We start from the raw sequence: 19,392 nt of genomic DNA on the forward strand, positions 1-19,392 counted from the left end.
CTTAAAGTAAATCTGATAAAAATGAGGGTCCTGTTCCATGTAGACTTTTATAAACTAATAAAAGAACCTTAAAATCGATCCTGAAGCTGACTGGGAGCCAGTGCAAAGACTTCAAAATTGGATTAATCTGCTCCTTCTTTCTGGTTCTGGTTAAAAGGCGTGCAGCTGAATTTTGAACAAGCTGCAGCCGGTTGATAGTATTTCTCTTAGAACCAGAAAGAAGAGCATTACAATAGTCTATCCTAGATGTTATAAAAGCATGGATTAATATTTCAGCACTGGCTTGTGAGAGAAAGGGTCTCACTGGGGCAATAATTCTAAGATGATAAAATGCAGTCTTTGTAACTTGTTTTGTGTGTGCTTCAAAGATAAGATCTGCATCTAAAATCACACCGAGGTTTTTTACTTTATTGCACACATTCAGATTAAAAGTTGATAAATAGGAATGGACCCTTTCTCTCTCAGCTTCAGGACCAACAATTAAAATGTCAGTTTTGCCTTGATTGAGCTTTAGGAAGTTCTCTCCCATCCAGTTTTCAATATCTAAAACAAACTTAAAAGGTCATCAATGGGTCCCATGTTATCAGGAGACACATCACATATAACTGGGTGTCATCAGCGTAACTATAAAAGTTTATGCCATGTCTCCTGATGACATCACCTAACGGTAGCATGTAAAGGTTAAAAAGTGTGGGGCCAAGTACTGAACCTTGTGGCACACCACATGTCAGTCCGTGCCTCCCAGATGATGCATCATTTATACTGACAATAAAATCTCTTCCTGTGAGGTAGGATTCAAACCAGCTGTACACAGTTCCAGTGATTCCAACCATGTCATGCAGTCTGTTTAGAAGAATGGCGTGGTCAACTGTGTCGAAGGCTGCACTCAGGTCCAGCAATACTAAAACAGATGTTTTCTTTTAATCAAAATTGGACTTGAGATCATTTATAACCTTGACCAGCGCCGTCTCTGCGGAATGATGTGATCTAAAACCAGACTGAAATTTTTCTAGAATATTATTTTTATTAATAAAATCATTTAGTTGGATTAAAAACTAGTTTTTCTAAAATCTTACTTAAAAATGGCAGGTTTGACACTGGTCGGTAATTACATAGATTTGAAGCATCTAAACCGCTCTTCTTCAGAGTGGGTCTCACTATAACAGTCTTTAAGGATGTGGGAAAGATCCCATTCTGAAGAGAGCGGTTAACGATATTCAGGAGTTCCTCCTCACAGGATGAACACACCGACTTAAAAAGAGAGGTGGGGATGGGATCCAGAGAACAGGTTTTACTTTTAAGTTGGGAAATCACTTTACGAATCTTTGTAGCATCAATCAAGGCAAAACTCTCAAGTGTGTTCTTAAAAGGCAAACAGAATGCAACAGACTGAACTGTTAGTGGTCATTGGGTGATATTAAATCTAATGTTATTTATTTTATCAGTGAAGTGGACTGCACAAATATTTTTTTATTTTCTTCTTCAGTCCTGCTTTTCCCTGTGTAAAAGGTTCTATGAAAGAAGTAAAGCACCTTATTTTGAATATAAATGAAATTAAATTAAATGACATTTACGACGGGATAAATTGATACATCATTCTCCGCAATGATTCAGTAAGTGAAGATTGGTCCTCCGGTCAGTAGGTGGCAGTATGGAACACTCTTTATGCTTAGCTCGAATGTGTGTTTAGGGAAAATAACACGAGTAAAAAAAAAATCCAAAGAACAGGCAGGTTCGCAGCGGATTATCATGTTATTGAGATATTTAACAGACATTGCTTTCCTTCTGTACATTTACTTGCTGTTTTGGTGACTTATTAGGTTTTGAAGTGAGTGTTTTTGTTTGTCAGTGAAATCGTGTGACCTAGCTTGTTGTTAGCATTTGGTTTTTACTTCAACAATTCTTAAATTTAAGTTAAGTAAACAAAGTTAAACCTAATTTTATGGACTTTGGACTATAACTCATCGAATGTTCTCTAGTTGAGAAACGACAAAACGTTGAATTAAACTGTAGACCACATGTTCTTTGTGATGAATGTTAACTAAAAATTTAACCATAATGTCATTTTTACATTTATATTTCTGTCGTTTTTCTTGTCAGTTGAATTTTAGTTTTTATCAAGGACAAAACAAGGCAAATAGATTAAATCTTTAGAAATTCTTATAATCGAAAATATGGGCTCAAAAATATTTAAATGTCAGGTAAATTAAGTGAGATTAAAATATTTGAATAAATTTATATTTGAATTAATAGATTTTTCCTTAATTGTCACTTAAATTTTATATGAGTGCCATGACTCGGATGGCATAAATTAATTTATAAATGTGGTTTGTTTCTTGTCCATCTCTCCTAGTATATGAATTTACAGATTTCATTTTCAGATCATCTCTGTCATCTTTTTACTGTAGACAATGGAAGTGGAGACATTTGTATCTAAAACCCTTGAACTATTACAAGAGGAGCGAGAGGCAGAAATAGAGGAAACCAGGTATGTAACTGTCCATAAATATCCTGTTGGTGTTTGATGTGAGAGATCTTAGCAATTCATTTTAAAAAATGTAAAGAAAAACAAGGCTTGTTTTTTAGTTTTAGCCTGAGGATCAGTCATTGGCTCTGCCAGTTTAAAAAAAAAATCAAAATTGGATTTTTAGCTTCATAAAAAAGTTTTCCTTGCAGGAAGAAAATGCATTAATTGTGCATTTATTAATTCATCTTCAGATTTTTATTATCTTGGCCAACTTCAATAGGTGTGAATTATGTCAACCTTCAAGTTTGGTTTAGTACTGTTAGATAATGCCATCAAACATATGTGTATTTTTTCCCAGAACATCTTTGTTTGTCATCTTTCTTGATAGCTGTACCTGTATATTGGTCACTTGTTGTTTCCCTTTAGAACATGGCAGGAGAACCGTTCCCTAAAGGATCTTCAAAGCAAAGGCATTTGTCTGCTGAAACTGCAGATAGGCAGTCAGTTCACCGGGCTCTACGGACGCACAGTTCTTGTTCTAGAGCCAAGAAAACATCTTGGTTTCTCCTCTCTTCCTAGCAACTGCTTTGGTCCCGGTGAGTCTGACACCTTAACACTAATGTGGCTGGAGAATTTTTGCTAATTTTTTTACTCACTTAAAGTTGTCTTTTCTTGCAGGCGATATTGTTGGCTTGTATGATGCGGCTGGATGCAGTGCAACCTCACAGATATGCACAGGGATAGTAACCAGAGTTAGCCAAGCATCTGTAAGTGTGGCCATTGATATTCTAAAGGATGATGCTGTCCTGGATACAAACTCACTATACAACCTCCTAAAATTGGCCAATGATGTCACTTACAAGCGAATGAAACGGTAAGATGTGTGACCTGGATATCATCCATAGGCCGCATTTCATCAGTGAACACAGAATCTTATTTTGGCTATTTGTTGGTAGAGCGCTGAATGTGTTAAATGGATATAGCAATGGACCAGCTGGCAATATTATAAATGTCCTTTTTGGAAACGCACAACCATCATCTCATTCACAACCAAGTAAGTAATTCTTTTTATGATCAACTATTTAAACAGCTTCTTAAATGCTTTTAAATCCTGTTTATTTCTCCAAATGTCTAAATTCTTTTCTATGTTTTTTTTGTTGTCAGTTGAAGTCCAGTTTTTTAACTCAAACTTGGATGACTCCCAAAGAGAAGCTGTTATGTTTGCTCTGTCACAGAGAGAACTGGCTGTGATTCATGGTCCTCCCGGGACGGGAAAAACCACCACTGTAGTGGAAATCATCCTGCAGGCAGTGAAACAAGGCCAGAAGGTATCCAATCCATTGGTTTATTTTTTTACATCTGAAAATGACTTGATTCAATGCGTGGGGTTCTTGCATCGATGCAGGTGCTGTGCTGCGCCCCCTCAAATGTTGCTGTGGACAATTTAGTGGAAAGGTTAGCACAGTGCAAAGCCAAAGTCCTGAGACTGGGACACCCTGCCAGACTGCTGGAGTCCATCCAGAAACACTCGCTGGATGCCATCCTCGCTCAGAGTGACAACGCAAACATCATCGCTGACATCCGGAAAGATATTGATAAAGTATTAGTGAGTATTTTTCTTACCCCTCTGTAGTAACATAAAGTTCTTTGCACCTCAACTTTATTTCAAACTCTATTCTATTCTTTTTTTAAGATGGGAATGAAGAAGGAGAAAGGTGAGCGCGGGAACTATAAACGAGAAATAGGGGAGTTGAAAAAGGAACTAAAATCCAGGGAAGCTACAGCCATCACCCAAATCCTGAAGGGAGCAGATGTTGTGCTGTCAACCAACACCGGTGAGTGGACTGAAACCAACAGTTCAGCTTCACTGCAGTGATGTGAGGCAGTGACAGGAAGCTGTCTGTGTCTTTAGGGGCCTGCGATGATGGTCCTCTGAAGCTCCTGCCTGCGGAGCATTTTGACTGGGTGGTCATAGATGAGTGTGCTCAGGCTTTGGAGAGCAGCTGCTGGATTGCACTGCTGAAAGCACGAAAATGCATTCTGGCTGGGGACTACAAGCAACTGCCTCCGACAATCAAATCACAAGCGTAAACACACATTTCTATTTGAATTTTTTTTTTGCACTGGCTCTTTGGCATTTACTTCTAAAAACACTTTATTAATGAGTTATACGGTTTACCTCATCAGTTCAAGAAATGAGTGCATTTTAAATGTTTTAGTTTGATTGCTCTTTGGTGACTATTATTACCTCTTTTGTTACTCTAACAGAGCTGCATCAAAAGGATTGTCTCTGAGTCTCATGGAAAGAGTTATTCAGATCTATGGAGATGTAGTGGTCCGCATGTTAACAGTCCAGTACCGAATGAACAGTGCCATCATGGAGTGGGCCTCCAAGGAGATGTACCAAGGGAAATTAACAGCTCACTGCTCGGTGGAAAGCCATTTGTTAAAGTTAGTGCCCTCACATCAAAAAGGAAACTTTAAGATTTCAAACAGATGATTAAACATGTGCTTGATCCAACAGAGATCTCACAGGCGTTGCCTCTGTCGCCGAGACGAGCACTCCACTTCTTCTGATCGACACGGCAGGAAGCGGCCTGACAGAGATGGAGGTCACAGACGAACAGTCCAAAGGCAACCAAGGTCATCCTTTGTTAGTTCTTTTTAAAGCAAGAGCAAAACTGGATGATTTTACTCGCCTTTTTACACAGTGCTGCGCTTCATGTCTCTCCAGGTGAGGTAGACATTGTTGAACTGCACATAAAGGCCTTAACTGAAGCTGGTGTTAAAGCCAAAGACATTGCTGTCATCGCTCCATACAATCTGCAGGTAAATCAGAGTCATGAATTTTTTGCTGTTTTAAAACAGTTTCAATGATTAAACTGTAATTTATATGAATCTGGAATTTATAGAAAAATTGACCAAAAATAAAAACTTAGAATTAATCTCATTGAATTGTAATTGTTCATGCAAGTTCAAAATGTAAAGATTTTCAGTCAACAAAGTACAACTGATGTGTTGCACGTTTAAAAAAACACATTTTTTTTTTAAATTTAAATTCCAAAATGGAAAAGTCTTGGAGTGTTCTATCACTGTTCATAGCTAAAATAAATCATGAAAAAACATTTAAAGGTTGTATGATGATTAATCAATCTGTTGTATGTAAAAAAAACATGAAATGCTACAAAAAAGCCACTACTCTGTTGTTTATTTACCGTTATAAAAAAGGCTCTTCTGGAGCACACAGAGACAAGTTTCTCAGTAGATTCTTTAGATCTGATTAGAAACACATTATCATTGGAAAAATTCAAAGTTTTTATGAGAAACAGCCAGATACAAGTATGTCTCAAAGTTTTCTTAATTTTGTAAGTAGCGTCAGATAATTAGTCAGACAACAGGTTTTGAAACCTTTATTATTTTCCTCTAAAGACACAACAGAGGAGAGCATCATGTCAGCATTCAATCTGTCCTACTATAGAAAGTAATGTTGGGTTAAAGGTCACGTGTTACAAAGGATAGAGTGATGCATTATGTCACATCCTGTTTATGAAACTCCAGATAAAATAGCAACACAATGATATCTGTCAGATTACCTCTGTCTGGACTTCAACTATCATTCTGAGTCTTGATACCTTTGATTCATAGTTTTGGTTTTTCCTTAAGATGGAAAATATTCCAAAATGGACCAATCGTTGGACTGTGGAATGAGATGTGCTGTCTGCGGTCACATCGCCAGCAGACTGCAGAGCTTCCTGACAGACATTGAAAACAAGTGACTTGCCTGAGGGAGCTTTAAATCCAGAGAAAACACACGTGCTTTATTGATCCTTCACAAGAAATCAGTGTGACAGCAGCAGTGATCAGTAGACTCACAATCAACTGACAGACTTGTGTGTAGACAGTTTTTACACAAACAAACTATTAAAAATACAAATGATCAAGCAATTAATCTAAAAGACGTTTAAAAAACAAAACAAAACAGTTTCTTCACATTTTATTCTTAGTTACACAAAGAAGGTAGTCTTGTCTAAAACATTTAATTGCATGTAAAGGCTTCATTCACCATCATCCTCTTATACTTCAGCAACTTTACCTTTAGCTCTCTTTTTCCATCATATTAGTTAATAAACTCTAATCTGTGGTCTAAAAAAAGTTCTTTTCTAAGTGTGCTTGCATGCTAAATAAGTTCCTTCGACGTCAATACAAAGATTCTGTGTCTCCGCTCTTCAACCGGCAGCATTCAGGTCACACACTGGAATTGCCAGAGGGTTTTGTTCTAATAGTGTTTTCTATTTTTAGCTGCACTGTCTATGTGATGTAATGGGACTTAAGTTGAACGCTCAAGGAGGCGCACAAAACAAAGTGACAGCGAGGAGTGAGTCTCTCCCCCAGCTGCTATGAATAGAGGTGTAAAGACATGGTTGAAAAGAGAGCACACTGACTTCACTGTATTTTTAACAAAGCACGTCACAAACATCTAGTACTTTTTCCCAGAGATTTAACAAATAATAAAAATAGTTGACATTTTGAAAGAACTTGACTTGGTGTAAGAAAAGGAAGCTGTCTCTTCTGCAGGTACCTGATCTGCAATGATGTTTTATTTTTGTAAAGGTTGATCTTCTGCGTCAGAGACTTTCTGCTCGGCATCCAGAGCTGGAGATAAAGTCAGTGGATGGATTCCAAGGCAGAGAAAAAGAAGCTGTAGTGCTCTCATTAGTTCGGTCCAACAGAAAAGGTGGCTCCTCTGTTCATGGTCCAGCATCATTATCGGGGTGACCCATGACATCCTTAAAAAAAACAAATCTTTATAAAATGTTTTTTTCTTTTTAAGGGGAAGTTGGATTTCTGTCAGAAGACAGAAGAATAAATGTAGCAGTCACACGAGCGAGAAGACACATCGCTGTGGTGTGTGACACTCAGACTGTGCAGAACCACGCCTTCCTGAAGTCCCTGGTCGATCACATGACTGAAATGGGCGAGGTCAGAACAGCTTTCGAATACCTGGAGGATACTGTACCACAGAACTACACTCGCACCCGCAAAGAAGTAAAGACCACATCTGCGTCTACATCCACCAAACTGAAGACCAGAGATCAGCCCTCGAGCAAGGTGAAGCCGGTGCAGAAGAAGTCTGGGAACAGCTGCAAAGAAAACACAGCTGGGTCACAAAACCAAGCAACGTCTGAGCAAGAGCAAAGCAAGAGTAGACGCGCTGAGATCAGAGAACAGGTGGAGAGCTTTATGAAGGACTTAAAACAAAGTGATTTGCAGTTCCCTGCATCCTTTAACTCCCACGACCGTCTGCTGGTCCACCAGATTGCTGAGGAGCTAGGTCTGGTTCATGAAAGTAAAGGAGAGGGCAGTGACAGGCACATAACAGTCTCCAGGCCCCTAAAATCACCACCAGCTCAGAAAGTGAGACAAGAGGAACTGACCCAGGAAGAAGAAACTGTCTCCAACGGGAACGAGGCAGCTTCCATTCTGCAAAGTGACCCGTTGCCTCAACCGTCATTAGACCTGAAAAGTTTACACTTGGAGAGAATGAAGAGGGAGCAGAAGAGGAGGGAGGAGGCTGCTCAGAGGAAGCAGCAGAACAGTATCCCTGCAGCTAAGGAGCAGCAAATGAAAAAGACAAAAGGTTTGATCAAAACGGCTTAAGCGTTTCATTTAGGTAAGATTAGCAACAGTTTAACTCCGAATCTTTCTTTCTGCTTCCAGGGAAAAGCAAAACAAAGCCGGGAGCCTGTGACGTCGCCGGCGCCGATGACTTTGATGCTCTCATCAGCGCTGTCATGAAGGCTGACAGCATTTGTAGTTTTGTCAAGTGTAAAGCATCTGTGTTAACACTCGGACAGCTTTGTTTGTTTTGCAACAGGCAGTATTGCCTCAGTCATCACATACCAGAGGTAAGGCGCCAACTGGAAGCCCACCACCGTTCGGTTTCTCATCAGACGAGTTTTTGACTCTAAGACCAAGTATTTCTACTAAACTGCCATTTCATCAATTCCCTCTAGGTTCATGGCTGTGGAGATAAGGCCAAGTCGCAGGCTCGGATGAGGATCAGCAAAGAGGGGGTTCTTTATGCAGGAAGCGGCAAAAAAGACAAGTCCATGGATCCAAATAGGAAGGCACACCTGCAGAGAAAACTGGACTCTAAATTAAAGGACATGGCATCACAGAGGAAGCCAAAAGGCACGGAAAAGGAAAACTAATGTCCCCCAATCAACACAGTGATTTTCTTAAATTAAATGTAAGGAAAATTAAAGCTGTGCAAATTACGAACTTGTGGCGTGCTTGTAATTTACATTTTTGAAATACATTTGGCATTTAACTAACTACTCTGGATCTCTGCAGAATCCATACACATCTACTCTGTGTTCACACTGATTGTCAGAGGACAGATGGTTAAAGGGCTCGAGTTTTTCCATTCCTCATTTAAGCCCAGAGAAAAATAGGGATAAATCTTCTCTGTAAACTTGTCTTTAAATGTGTATATGACAGTGGAATTAGCAGTATTGATGAAGACGACCTTTCCCTTGTTCAAGTCCAGCTTCACAGTGATCCTTTCAGGCTTCTGCTTCACCGTTAGCATGGCGCGAGGAGAACTTTCAGCCCACAGTGAGTCTCCATCGCTCAGACCAATCACCCAGAACCCTTCATCGGGGTTCAAGCAGTTTGTGCTCTTTCTTTTGATGGACTCTCGAACCACTCCAATGTGCCAGTCTTTGACCTGGCCCAACTCCACAGTCCAGCTGTGAAGTCCAGATGTGAAGCCGGTGGCGCCCAGGACGCACACACGGTTAGTGCAGCGTTCAGGGTTGTCAGGCAGGAGCTGCTTTCTGCTGTAGTGCATGCTCGTCAGGCCTTGAGAGAGCTGTAAGTTTGGCTGTGCCGTGTTCGGATCCAGGATGACTGGAGCTAAAAAACAAAATTCCTTCTGGTTGACTTCTGATACGGAACATCTGACTTATAAACGTAGGCAGCTGTTCACTCACCATATTTGACAGTGTTGGCCATTTTTTTCCAAATTTTAAACTTGAGTATTCCCAGATGCTTTGCAGAATTGATCAGAATGTCTCGGATAAACTCTGGCTCCTGGATGTTACATTTGACCCTATAAGATGTTAAAATCATTACAACATGGTTTCTGGGAAGATAGTAGTTATGAGTTGGTTGAAAATACCTTTTCTTTGTTTCCTTGTAACCCTTAAAAGAAGAACATAGAGGAAAAAGTCACCAAATGCAATATTATACAGAGTTATTGTAAATAGATACACACTTTTTCAACACTAACAGATTTATTTATCGAAAGACCAAAACACTTTTTCTTAAATCCAGAAATACAAGTATAGATGGAATATTTGACAATAGCAACAATTGTTGTACTGTATTGATTATAAATGCATAATTTGTGTATTTTCTTAAAAGCCCACAATATTAATAAAATAAATCCTCTTTCAGCTTTCACATTTTATGGGTTGCATCTGACCCAAAAAATAATTTTAGAATAACTTTTATGTCATGTTCTGCTGCTTTGCCAGACCTCCTGCAGCTGTTTTCAATCAGGTCTTGCCACTCCTTTCACTCCTCATCATCCTCATTACTCCTATCTGTTCTGAGCTGCTCTTTCTCATCTCTTCCTGTTTGTTTTAATTTTGTGGTCACTGTCAAGCCCATTTTGCTCATGTCTTGTTGCCGACCCTTTCTGTTTCTGGACCAGTTACCGTAAGAATTACAAAGTGTTCTGATCTTTGTTTACGGATCTGCATTCACCTTTTATTGAAAAAATCCTTAAAATAGTTTGCTGTGTTTTTTTCTTTTTTCTTCCTCTCCTTACTACACTGATCACAGCTCCTCATCCTGTCCAGTTCTGGGAAATATCATCAAACCCTTTCATAGCAAAACAATTATAAATGTTAGCTTTTTATTTTTATAAAGCGCATTGATGCTCTCCCTCTTTAACAAAATAAAATTAAAACCGACCTATTTTCTTTTTCTCTTTCTTGTAATTGTTTACTGATTGAACAATGAGGAAGTTCCTTTTTACAATAATTTTGCACCAGAGATCTGACGTAAGAATAGTTAGGTTTTTGGTAAAACATGACTTCCCTGTTTGGTTGGTTTTTTTCTGACGGGGAAAAAAACAATTGGTGTGCCAAGTAGGTTGTTGTGCTAGGCACACCAACCATTGGTGTGCTTGGCAATTGTTCACCTGATGGACAGTGATTGAACATTTCTCAAATATACAGATTTAACCCTTGTGCTATCTTAGATGACCTCACCATTGCATTGACGTGTTCTCCCTACCATGACAAAGGTGGATATAGGGTGAAAAGATTTCATGTAATCCATGGACACCAGTGAAGATCACAAATCATTGAAGAAAAAAGGTTCGGCGCACTGTCTAGTGGGTCTAGGTGACCCAACTCTCAATGGTAAAGTGCCTAGGATAGCACAAGGGTTACGGAACAAGTACAATTTGGATTGCACATTCACAGAATATTCAAGACTTGTTAAAGCAATTTTTACAGAGTTGGCCTGTTTAACCAGAGCAAGTGTAAAAAATTGATTGATTTTACCTCAACCTCCAAAAATGTTAATTGACAATGTGCATATTGACAATGTGCAAATGCAATAACAAATTTTTAAGAGCCTCCTTGACAGCTAAATTATTTCCCCTTCCTGTTAGAAGGAAGATTCTGTCCCACACTTTTTCAGAAACAGACACTTTTCACATTAGATCATGTTTTCTTTGTTTCCGCTTACCTCCAAAAAATGAAAGAGGTCCACTTTAAAACGATGAACAACATCTACACATTGAAGGAATTTTTACGTATGAGATTTAATATACAGGATATTTTATGCATGTATAAAAAAAAATTTAACTCAAAAGCTCCTCTTTCATGATTGCAGTTCGGGAAAAACTTTCTGGAATGATTTATATAGATGGCTTCTAACAAAAAACTCAATACCAACATTTTCATACCTTAATATTCAGGGTGTATCAAAAAAAAAAAGGAATTTTCAGTTTATTTTTAACAATGTTGTTATTTTAGGTCAAAAATTTTATCCATAGCTGTTGTGTCCGGAAATTGAAGCTGAATTTTTTGTATTTCAAAAACGATCTCCTGCTTTTAAAAAAAAAAAAGAAAGCTATAAAACTCTTAACCCTTGTGCTATCTTAGCTGACATTGACGTGTTCTCCCTACCATGACAAAGGTGGATAAAGGTGGAAAGATTTCATGTAATCCATGGACACCAGTGAAGATCACAAATCATTGAGGAAAAAAGGTTCAGCGCACTGTCTAGTGGGTCTAGATGACCCAACTCCCAACGTTAAAGTGCCTAGGATAGCACAAGGGTTAAAAAAAAAAAAAAAACTTACTCAGATGGTTGCTTCAGCGAAGTGCGTTAATTTCTGTCATGGTCCAGGTGTATGCTCGATTTTTATTGGCTGTTGGGTGTGGATGTAAGGGATCATAGCCAAACAAGTGTGCATTCTGAGCCAAATAACCTTTTCATTTATTTGTCAATAATTTTGTAGTCCCAAGTAAAATTAAGACACAGGAGGTCAATAAGGAATACTTTCAATTAAACTGACTGTGTAGTTTTGATAGAAATTCAATTTTCAAGCTTCTGTGTTAAAAGCAGCAAAAACTGGCAAAGCATTTACCAGTAAAAATGGCAGATCCCTGACTTTGAGAGCAGACTCGGTTTCACTGATGGTGGAGGAAAGCCTTTGGATCTGCTTCACGGTGTCTTCCATCTTCTTACGCATGACCTGGACTTTGGTGTCCTCCTCTTGTTTTAGCGCCTTCAGTTGGTTGGTTTCCTCATCCCAGAGGAACTGATGAAGAATCCTAAATTCGTTCTTAATTTCTTCCTCAACTTGAGCACTTTGAGCCTGCCATGCCAATTAAGTCGGTTATGTATTGTAAACAAAAAACTTAAAGCAAATGTCATGGTGAAATGTAACTTTTCTGCCTTGATAAAAATGTGAGTTACATTCAAAGTTAAACATCACTTAGAAAATGTGTGTTCATATGAAAAAAAGGTAAAGGCATAAAAAGACATAAAAATGTAAATTTAGAAAACAGCTTACCTGTATGTAGGCTTTTGTTTCTTCCATTTGCTGTTTTTTATTGTACAGGCTTTTGAGAGTTTTTCTCAAAGAGTCCAGAATGGCTGAGATTTCAATCTGACATAAACGTTGAAATTCCAAAGTTAAACAGTTAAATGAAAGCAGCAGCTCTGGCAAGTAGTAAAAGTTAAGGAATTTTGCAATTATAGATGCAAATTTCTTTTTGCTTTTTGGATGTCATCCCACACCCATGAAATGTTCCCATTTTTACTGTACCTTTTTCTGTTGGGCTGCTTCTTCCACCGGGCAGCACTGATGCACTTTATGCTGCATGGATATCTGGCAGATCAGACAGATGGGCTCCTGATCGTTGTTGCAGAACACCTTCAGCGGCTCGTTGTGAATCAAACAATCTCCGTGTTTGACGTAGAGATTCTGGGCCTTCTGCTGATCTGCTGCTATCTTAAGCTGCAGATTGATAGGAGGCCTAGCAGAGGGAGACTCACTGCCACAGACGGGACACAGTCGACATCCTTTCATTTCCCAGAATTTCTTTAAGCAATGGTTACAAACATTGTGGCCACATGCTAAAAGAAGAGGAAGACAGTAAATGTCAGAGCACTGAGGACAGTGTAAGTCCTCAGAGATGATGGCCCTCGCTGCCATCATGTTGAAGAGTCTCTAAAGCTGCAGTATGAGAACAAGCTTGTTCTAGTCAGGTTTTGTTACAGTAGGAGGAGCAATCCGAGCGCAGAACTGAATCCAGTAAATCTTGATGAGCTGGAGGGACAGGTTAAGTTTACAGCTGTACATACTGACGTAAAAGATGTTTCACTCGTCATCAAGTTCATGTGCACTTTCTGGAAATGAATATCCTTTTTATGTAATAGCACTTTTGTTTTTTAGGCCCTTTTTTATTTGCCATAATGAAACATTTCAGTGTTTTCAAAAAACAAGGTTTGACTAAATGCATAAAGACAGCCAGGCATTCCAGTCAGGCTCCAAGCCAGAAAACAGTCATTCAGAAAAATATATTGTATGGATTTTATAGCTGTGAAGTGACTGAATTAACTGACACTTGGCAGCATAAACAGAGGTAGTTTTGAATGTTAATGGCATCTTTTCTGTAGTCAGAGCAGAAAATAAACAATGGATAAGGCTCCATACAGGTTAATGCATAGATAATCAACATTTTCTGAACTGCAGAGAACTTGAAAGGAAAAATTAAGTTTCCAAAATGAGAATTAGAAGTGCCTGTGCTGTGATGTCTCCGTAATAAAGCCAAGAACAAAGTAAGTCTCAGTTTTGTGACACTGTGTGTAGTTCAAAATCAGTTCCAAATTTTCAAGACATGTTGGCCTATGTTAGAATTTCTTTCTTACCACAAAAAAAACAATTATTCATTAACAATACCATTAAAAATCGCTATAATTATTCTACAGTTAAACAAGAATTTCTGTGAAACAAGGCAAGCTTGGTGTACCCTCCCTCATCAAAAAAGTCTCATAACAGTAGCTGTTTAATAAATTACATGGAATATTATTGGTAAACACTCAATAACTATTAAGAAAAAAGTATAGTAACATTGTACTGAACAATTACAGGATTGTGTTGATGATCAGCATCACAAATAGAACATGCTCACTGATAAAGTTGTTCCAGTGAGAGCTTTCTCTCTTAATGCCATTGAATATACAAAAATGAGATACAATAAAATAAACTGTGTGCACAATTTTTTTTTGCCAAAAAGCGGAGTAACTTTTTGATTGGTCAAAAACCCAACCAATAAACAGGTTTCCTTTTGTGTTAGATTGTTTCCTAGATGACACACACAGAAAGAATTTCTATCGAAATGACGTGCTTTGATCCAGTCTCTTGTTCAAATGTTAAGGAATAAAAGCTGCTGCTATTACCTGGTTAGTAAAGACATATTAGTTTTTGAATAGTTAAGAGATTTTAGATTTTATAAAACAAACTAAGCAACTCAAAAAAGAAATTAGCAATAGAATATGATGTTGAATTTAGAATTGTTTTTTTCTAGTATGTTGAGAAATAAAAAAAAATAAAAGCATCATTTTAAAAAATGACCTCTGCAATGGGGTATAAATATATCAACAGAAATGTTTAAACAGAGTAGTACTCTAATGTTTATGTTAACAATAAACCTTGAGATTAAAACTGTGGGAATTAATTCTACTTTCTAGCTCATTTTTTTAAGATAGTCATCATGCATAAGACAGACAGAAAGTTCTGTTGCTTTGAAAGTTTTTTTTTCTGTAATTAAATGTTGGTTCTCCAGTTTATCTTGAAAGTTGACAGATTCACAGCATCTCCTCTGCTAACATCAGAATGATGTCCAAATGAGTTGGATGCCTCGATCCGACTCCTCTGAGCTGCACTCGGGAACTCCCTTGGTTCAGGTCAGCATCCTTCACACAGAGCAGTTATCTTCTGCTCCTTTCAACATTTTCCGCTCTCCCTGAGGCCACCTGCTTTTGGGAAACCAACCAGGAGCCTGTGAAGAATTGCGCAACATCTGCAGATCCATGGCAAAAGTGTGAGCTTCCAGTCAAACGAATCCAGGCTTCATGGAGGACTTAAAACACTTAGGACAACCCTTTGTCCCATTTGTCTGCAGACACCTGGAAGCATGAGATCACGTGAGGACCCACACATAATCTAAGAACACAGTTTATATTTATTTGAGTTCTATTTGATGGCAGATATGACTGTTTGAGGAAGAGAGAACAAACACGTACCTGAGGTGATAGATGTGGGAACAGGGCAGGGCCTGCAGTTTTTGATCCCTGTCCCCAATAGACTCTCCACAAATGCCGCAATAGAGTTCGAGCTCCTCAACGCACTGCAGGAACTTGACCACCTGCTCTCTGACTTCTTCTTGCTGCTTACGACTTTGGTAGATTCCTTCGCTCAGGCAGTGAACTTTCAGCGTGCACAGCTTACACAAAATAAAAAAAGAACAAAATCACAAACAACTTCAGCACCAATTAATTATTTTTTAATACTTTATCTTCACTCATTAGGTGGGATTTGTCCTTATTGAGAGAATCCATTTACCTTGTTTCCCATTCCATCTGCCAACTCCTGCGCTCGCTGTAAAGACTCAAGAGCCTGGCAAGTCAAAAAGAGGTGATAGGTTCTTGCTATGAAATCCAGACATAAGTTGTAGCCGAGAATTATTTTAAAAAAAAACTGGATGAACCTTATCAAGTTCTTTCTTCAAAAGCCAGCACTTTGCAACTCCCAGGTAGACATGAGCTTGTCCGAGACGGTTTCCGATCTCTGTCATGATCGCCAGGGCAGAATCGTATCGAGGGAATGCTTTCTGAATGCAAGCAGAGAAGGACAACAAAAAAATATGTTCAGTTACATACAGGACCAGAAAAAAAAATACAGATGAGACGCAAATACAGATAAGTCGCAAATAAATGTGATTTTCAGAGGTTTGTGCTACAGATGCTGTAAAGGCCCCTTACATCAACAGCATGCCTGTAGCGATGAATGTCTGCAAAGTTCAGGAGGCACAGAGCCTGCAGAGGACGGTCGCCATGCTGCAGAGCGATCTTCATTGATTCCTGTTGGAGATCAAGTTAGAAGGTTTTAGAGGAAATGTTCTCCCACCAACCTGTAATCAACATTTGCATTTAAACCTATTCCCTCGTCTCTCTAAACCAGCATGTAGGTGATGAGGATTTTTTTTAATTTTGCAGTTTACATAACTGCATTCAGTTTCACTGGAGGTGACAAGTAGTGTGGAATGTGAGCTGTCACCTTTTTGATGCTGGTATTCCGGATATGACAGAATGCGTAATCTGCTTGGCAAATGTAATAAATCTGAAATGTGTGCCCGTCTTTTGTTGACTATAGTTTTACACTCCAAGGCAATGACATCAAGCTATTTTTCACCCTTGGTTCATAATTAGAACAGAGGGAGGCCTTAAGCCACTCTCTTCATTAACACTCTAAAGCAACACCTCTGTGAGCATATTTTTGTCTAGGTCTTAGGCCTTCTGCAATGGGGACAACTGGTGCTTGCACCTGTCAGCAGCACAAAATCGACTGTATCTGTATAGCTAGGATCAGGGGTCAGAGACTCTGAGACGCTCCACAAGGTCATCTTTACAGAAAGTAATGGTTTTTTTAGAAAACAGTACCTCACAGCACTCCATGGCATCCGCCAACCGCTCCAATTTCCGGTAGGCCACAGACATGTGGTATTGACTCATAGCTCGATACTTGAGGCTCCACCCTTTACCGTAATCATTGACAAGTTCGGCAGCTTTGCATGGGAAGAACAGGGCTTTTTCATAATCCTGATGACAGACACAAACAGGGAGTAAGACTTTGAGGATGTGGTTATCTTAACCCTTGTGCTATCCTAGGCACTTTAACGTTGGGGGTTGACCCACCAGACAGTGCGCTGAACAACTCTGTGTAAGGGTGGGGTCATCAAAGATAGCACAAGGGTTACAATGGATCTGTTGGATGCTGCCAACATCTAAGGAATCTATAGAATTTCTACTGACACATTTTTGGTCTCCGTTAAAACCTGTTTGAAACTGTTGAGCATTTTTCCTGCTACATAACAAGCCTATGTTGCTTCAAGCATTCAATGTTTTTAATCAGCTTCATTCAGAATGTAATAAATGCTTGTCCTGCATCAATCAGCTATCATTCTAACATTGCTCTCTACAACCAGAGTTCCACAGGGTTCCCGTCACTGACTTTTGCTTACAGACATTCTGGTATTGTATCATAATCTTAAACAGAGCTCAAGCAAGCAGGATTAGGTTTGACTGGGTGTTTAAAAAAAAAGACTGAACTCTTTCTAGCACCCCTTACATCCACAAAACCATGCATCCATCCCATCATTAGGTGAGCATCAGTAGAGGGAGTACCTTCAGCTGAACATAGATGTTTCCCAGACTGCAACAGACTCTGCACTCCAGCATCTTGTCATCGTTGTTGTGTGCGTAGCGCAGGGCCTTCTCATAGCTCTCCAGTGCTTTCTGGAAGACACTGAGGCCGAGATAGGCGTTGCCCATGCTAAGACATACCTGGCCGTTGAGCTGCAGGCTTACAGTGGTACCTTGCATGTTTAAGCAGGTTTTGCAGTAAGAGACGGTTTTCTGGAACTCACACAGTTTTTCATTGCTGCGTGCCAAGTTCAGGTAACCTTCAGTCAGGTAGTCTGGATCTTCCATTTCTCTGGCTGTGTCAATCTGTTCGAGAGCATACTGTAGGAAAATAAGGATAAAGAGCTTCTGATATTGAGAGGAAGTTGCAAAAAACGAAAACAAAAAAGTAATTGGATAGTTTTTAACAACACTTCAAGAAGTGTTTTTTAACAACACTTTTACTTCAAGAAGTACTAATTTAAACCCTGTTAGTGAAGGGGGGGGGGGGGGGGGGTGCTGTTTGAGCACAGAGGGATTATGTCAACAAGACACCTCACACTGACTCTAAGGTTGCAGCTCACGTATTTGTGGAAGCCACAAATTACCAAATGATCTCAATGTGGCTTTAGGTGGAAGATTGCCACCTTTGACCTCATTTCATTCAGCGATTGCTGAGACATTGTGGAAATGTCAAAAAGCTACTACAGCTGGAGCCGTGCCAGTCCTGAGCAGACATGATGACACATAAAGTGATCAGACGTTCAGTGACATACTCTGGAGTTGCAGCCAAGCTCACAAGAACTGCTCTTCGCATGAAACGTAATCACACAAAAAAACCTAACTCATTCATACACAATCATTTATGAAACAGCAACAAGAGACTATTTAAATCAGCCAGAAACTGAGCAGCAACCATCAAAATATTTGGAATGTACTGAATGTTTTATTCTGAGTGGCGTTAGAGGCTTACCTTAAGCATGTCTTTGTATTTTCCCATTTCTGAGTGAGCTGTGATCAGACATCCCAGCACCCGAAACTTCCCTCCAGGATCAGAGGTCTTTTCCAGCACTTTTGTCCAAACATGCAAGGCTTTGTCTGTCTGGTTGGACTGGTACAATCTCAGGCCCTTCTCGATTTGTTGTTTTGTTTGGTCCTGACCCATCTCTGCAGCAAGGTGCCTCATAAAAATATTCATTCGTTTACAGCATAAAAGCTTCCATAGGGCAGTTAGGAAGTAGATCCGAGGCGAAAGAAGATCCTTGAAGAAGATTCTGTGAGAGAGGATGGTGCCGAAAGGCCTACCAAATCCCACTTCTATCAGTTCCAGCTGGGCTGAGACGCAGGGGAAACTGGATCCGCAGAACCAGAGCGGTGACACACCAACACCATGGTCACTAAATGATTATTGGCTAAAAAGGCCAATAAAATGTCATGTCCTTCCGACTGTACAACAAATGTCCCAAAAGAATGATACAAATCCCCCCCCCCTTCAGATTTCCATGTGAAAAATCTTGTATCCTGGCTGGGTGCTAACTGTGATATCCCAGAATATCTCCTCCCTCCACACCCAAGCAAAAGGAATTCTCAGCAACCCTGCATCCCACCCCCTCCACCTTCCTCTTAGTGCTGGCGCAAAAGCAGATGGCCTTGTCACTCTAGACCATGTGTCCCTTCAGGAATTATGTTCTGCCCTCAATAAACTGTCCCAAGGTCACTTTACTTCCTAACAATCTACATTCACATGAACATTGCTGACAAAATCAAGAATATTTGTGCTTCTTTCTCTCATTTCTTTAACTTTTAATACTGAACTTGAGAAAAAAGAGCATCTGAGCAGAGAAGTGATTATATCCGACATCCTTTCTTTTATTTTACCAACAACTAATTAACTCCGTATCTGAAAGCACTTGTGGTGGCTGGACGTT

General features: G+C 39.4%; 3 protein-coding genes across 6 annotated transcripts; 1 reads left to right on the forward strand and 2 right to left on the reverse strand.

The window, feature by feature from the left end:
* The first annotated feature begins 1,669 nt into the window (after nt 1–1,669).
* On the forward strand, nt 1,670–8,749 carry ighmbp2 (immunoglobulin mu binding protein 2). 3 transcript variants are annotated; one of them, XM_011476073.3, is made up of 16 exons: nt 1,670–1,732; nt 2,409–2,488; nt 2,894–3,063; nt 3,146–3,341; nt 3,424–3,521; nt 3,632–3,795; nt 3,873–4,073; nt 4,161–4,302; nt 4,380–4,554; nt 4,736–4,918; nt 4,992–5,110; nt 5,202–5,296; nt 7,079–7,202; nt 7,299–8,105; nt 8,186–8,373; nt 8,482–8,749. In XM_011476073.3, the coding sequence occupies exons 2-16, from the start codon at nt 2,412–2,414 to the stop codon at nt 8,677–8,679; spliced, it is 2,937 nt and encodes a 978-aa protein (XP_011474375.1). In that variant the 5' UTR covers nt 1,670–1,732; nt 2,409–2,411; the 3' UTR covers nt 8,680–8,749. The 3 variants fall into 3 exon arrangements, with proteins under 3 accessions (XP_011474375.1, XP_011474374.1, XP_011474373.1); XM_011476072.3 differs by having other exon boundaries at nt 1,678–1,828; nt 2,382–2,488; XM_011476071.3 differs by having other exon boundaries at nt 1,678–1,828.
* On the reverse strand, nt 8,708–13,330 carry LOC101170090 (zinc-binding protein A33-like). Of its 2 annotated transcripts, XM_004069985.4 has the most exons (6): nt 12,825–13,330; nt 12,570–12,665; nt 12,141–12,371; nt 9,651–9,673; nt 9,463–9,581; nt 8,708–9,385 (listed from the first exon to the last, which is right to left on the reverse strand). In XM_004069985.4, exons 1-6 carry the CDS (start codon nt 13,215–13,217, stop codon nt 8,835–8,837), a joined length of 1,413 nt encoding a protein of 470 aa, XP_004070033.1. In that variant the 5' UTR covers nt 13,218–13,330; the 3' UTR covers nt 8,708–8,834. The 2 variants fall into 2 exon arrangements, with proteins under 2 accessions (XP_004070033.1, XP_020559678.1); XM_020704019.2 differs by having other exon boundaries at nt 9,463–9,673.
* Nucleotides 13,331–14,051: 721 nt separating this feature from the next.
* Nucleotides 14,052–19,057, reverse strand: rapsn (receptor associated protein of the synapse). The gene is made up of 8 exons (XM_004069599.4): nt 18,438–19,057; nt 17,468–17,806; nt 16,724–16,882; nt 16,046–16,144; nt 15,772–15,894; nt 15,627–15,680; nt 15,308–15,507; nt 14,052–15,190 (listed from the first exon to the last, which is right to left on the reverse strand). Exons 1-8 carry the CDS (start codon nt 18,660–18,662, stop codon nt 15,118–15,120), a joined length of 1,272 nt encoding a protein of 423 aa, XP_004069647.2. The 5' UTR covers nt 18,663–19,057; the 3' UTR covers nt 14,052–15,117.
* Between the last annotated feature and the right edge of the window lie 335 nt (nt 19,058–19,392).

This window comes from Oryzias latipes, chromosome 6 (assembly GCF_002234675.1).
Source record: "Oryzias latipes chromosome 6, ASM223467v1".
Lineage (NCBI taxonomy): Eukaryota > Metazoa > Chordata > Actinopteri > Beloniformes > Adrianichthyidae > Oryzias > Oryzias latipes.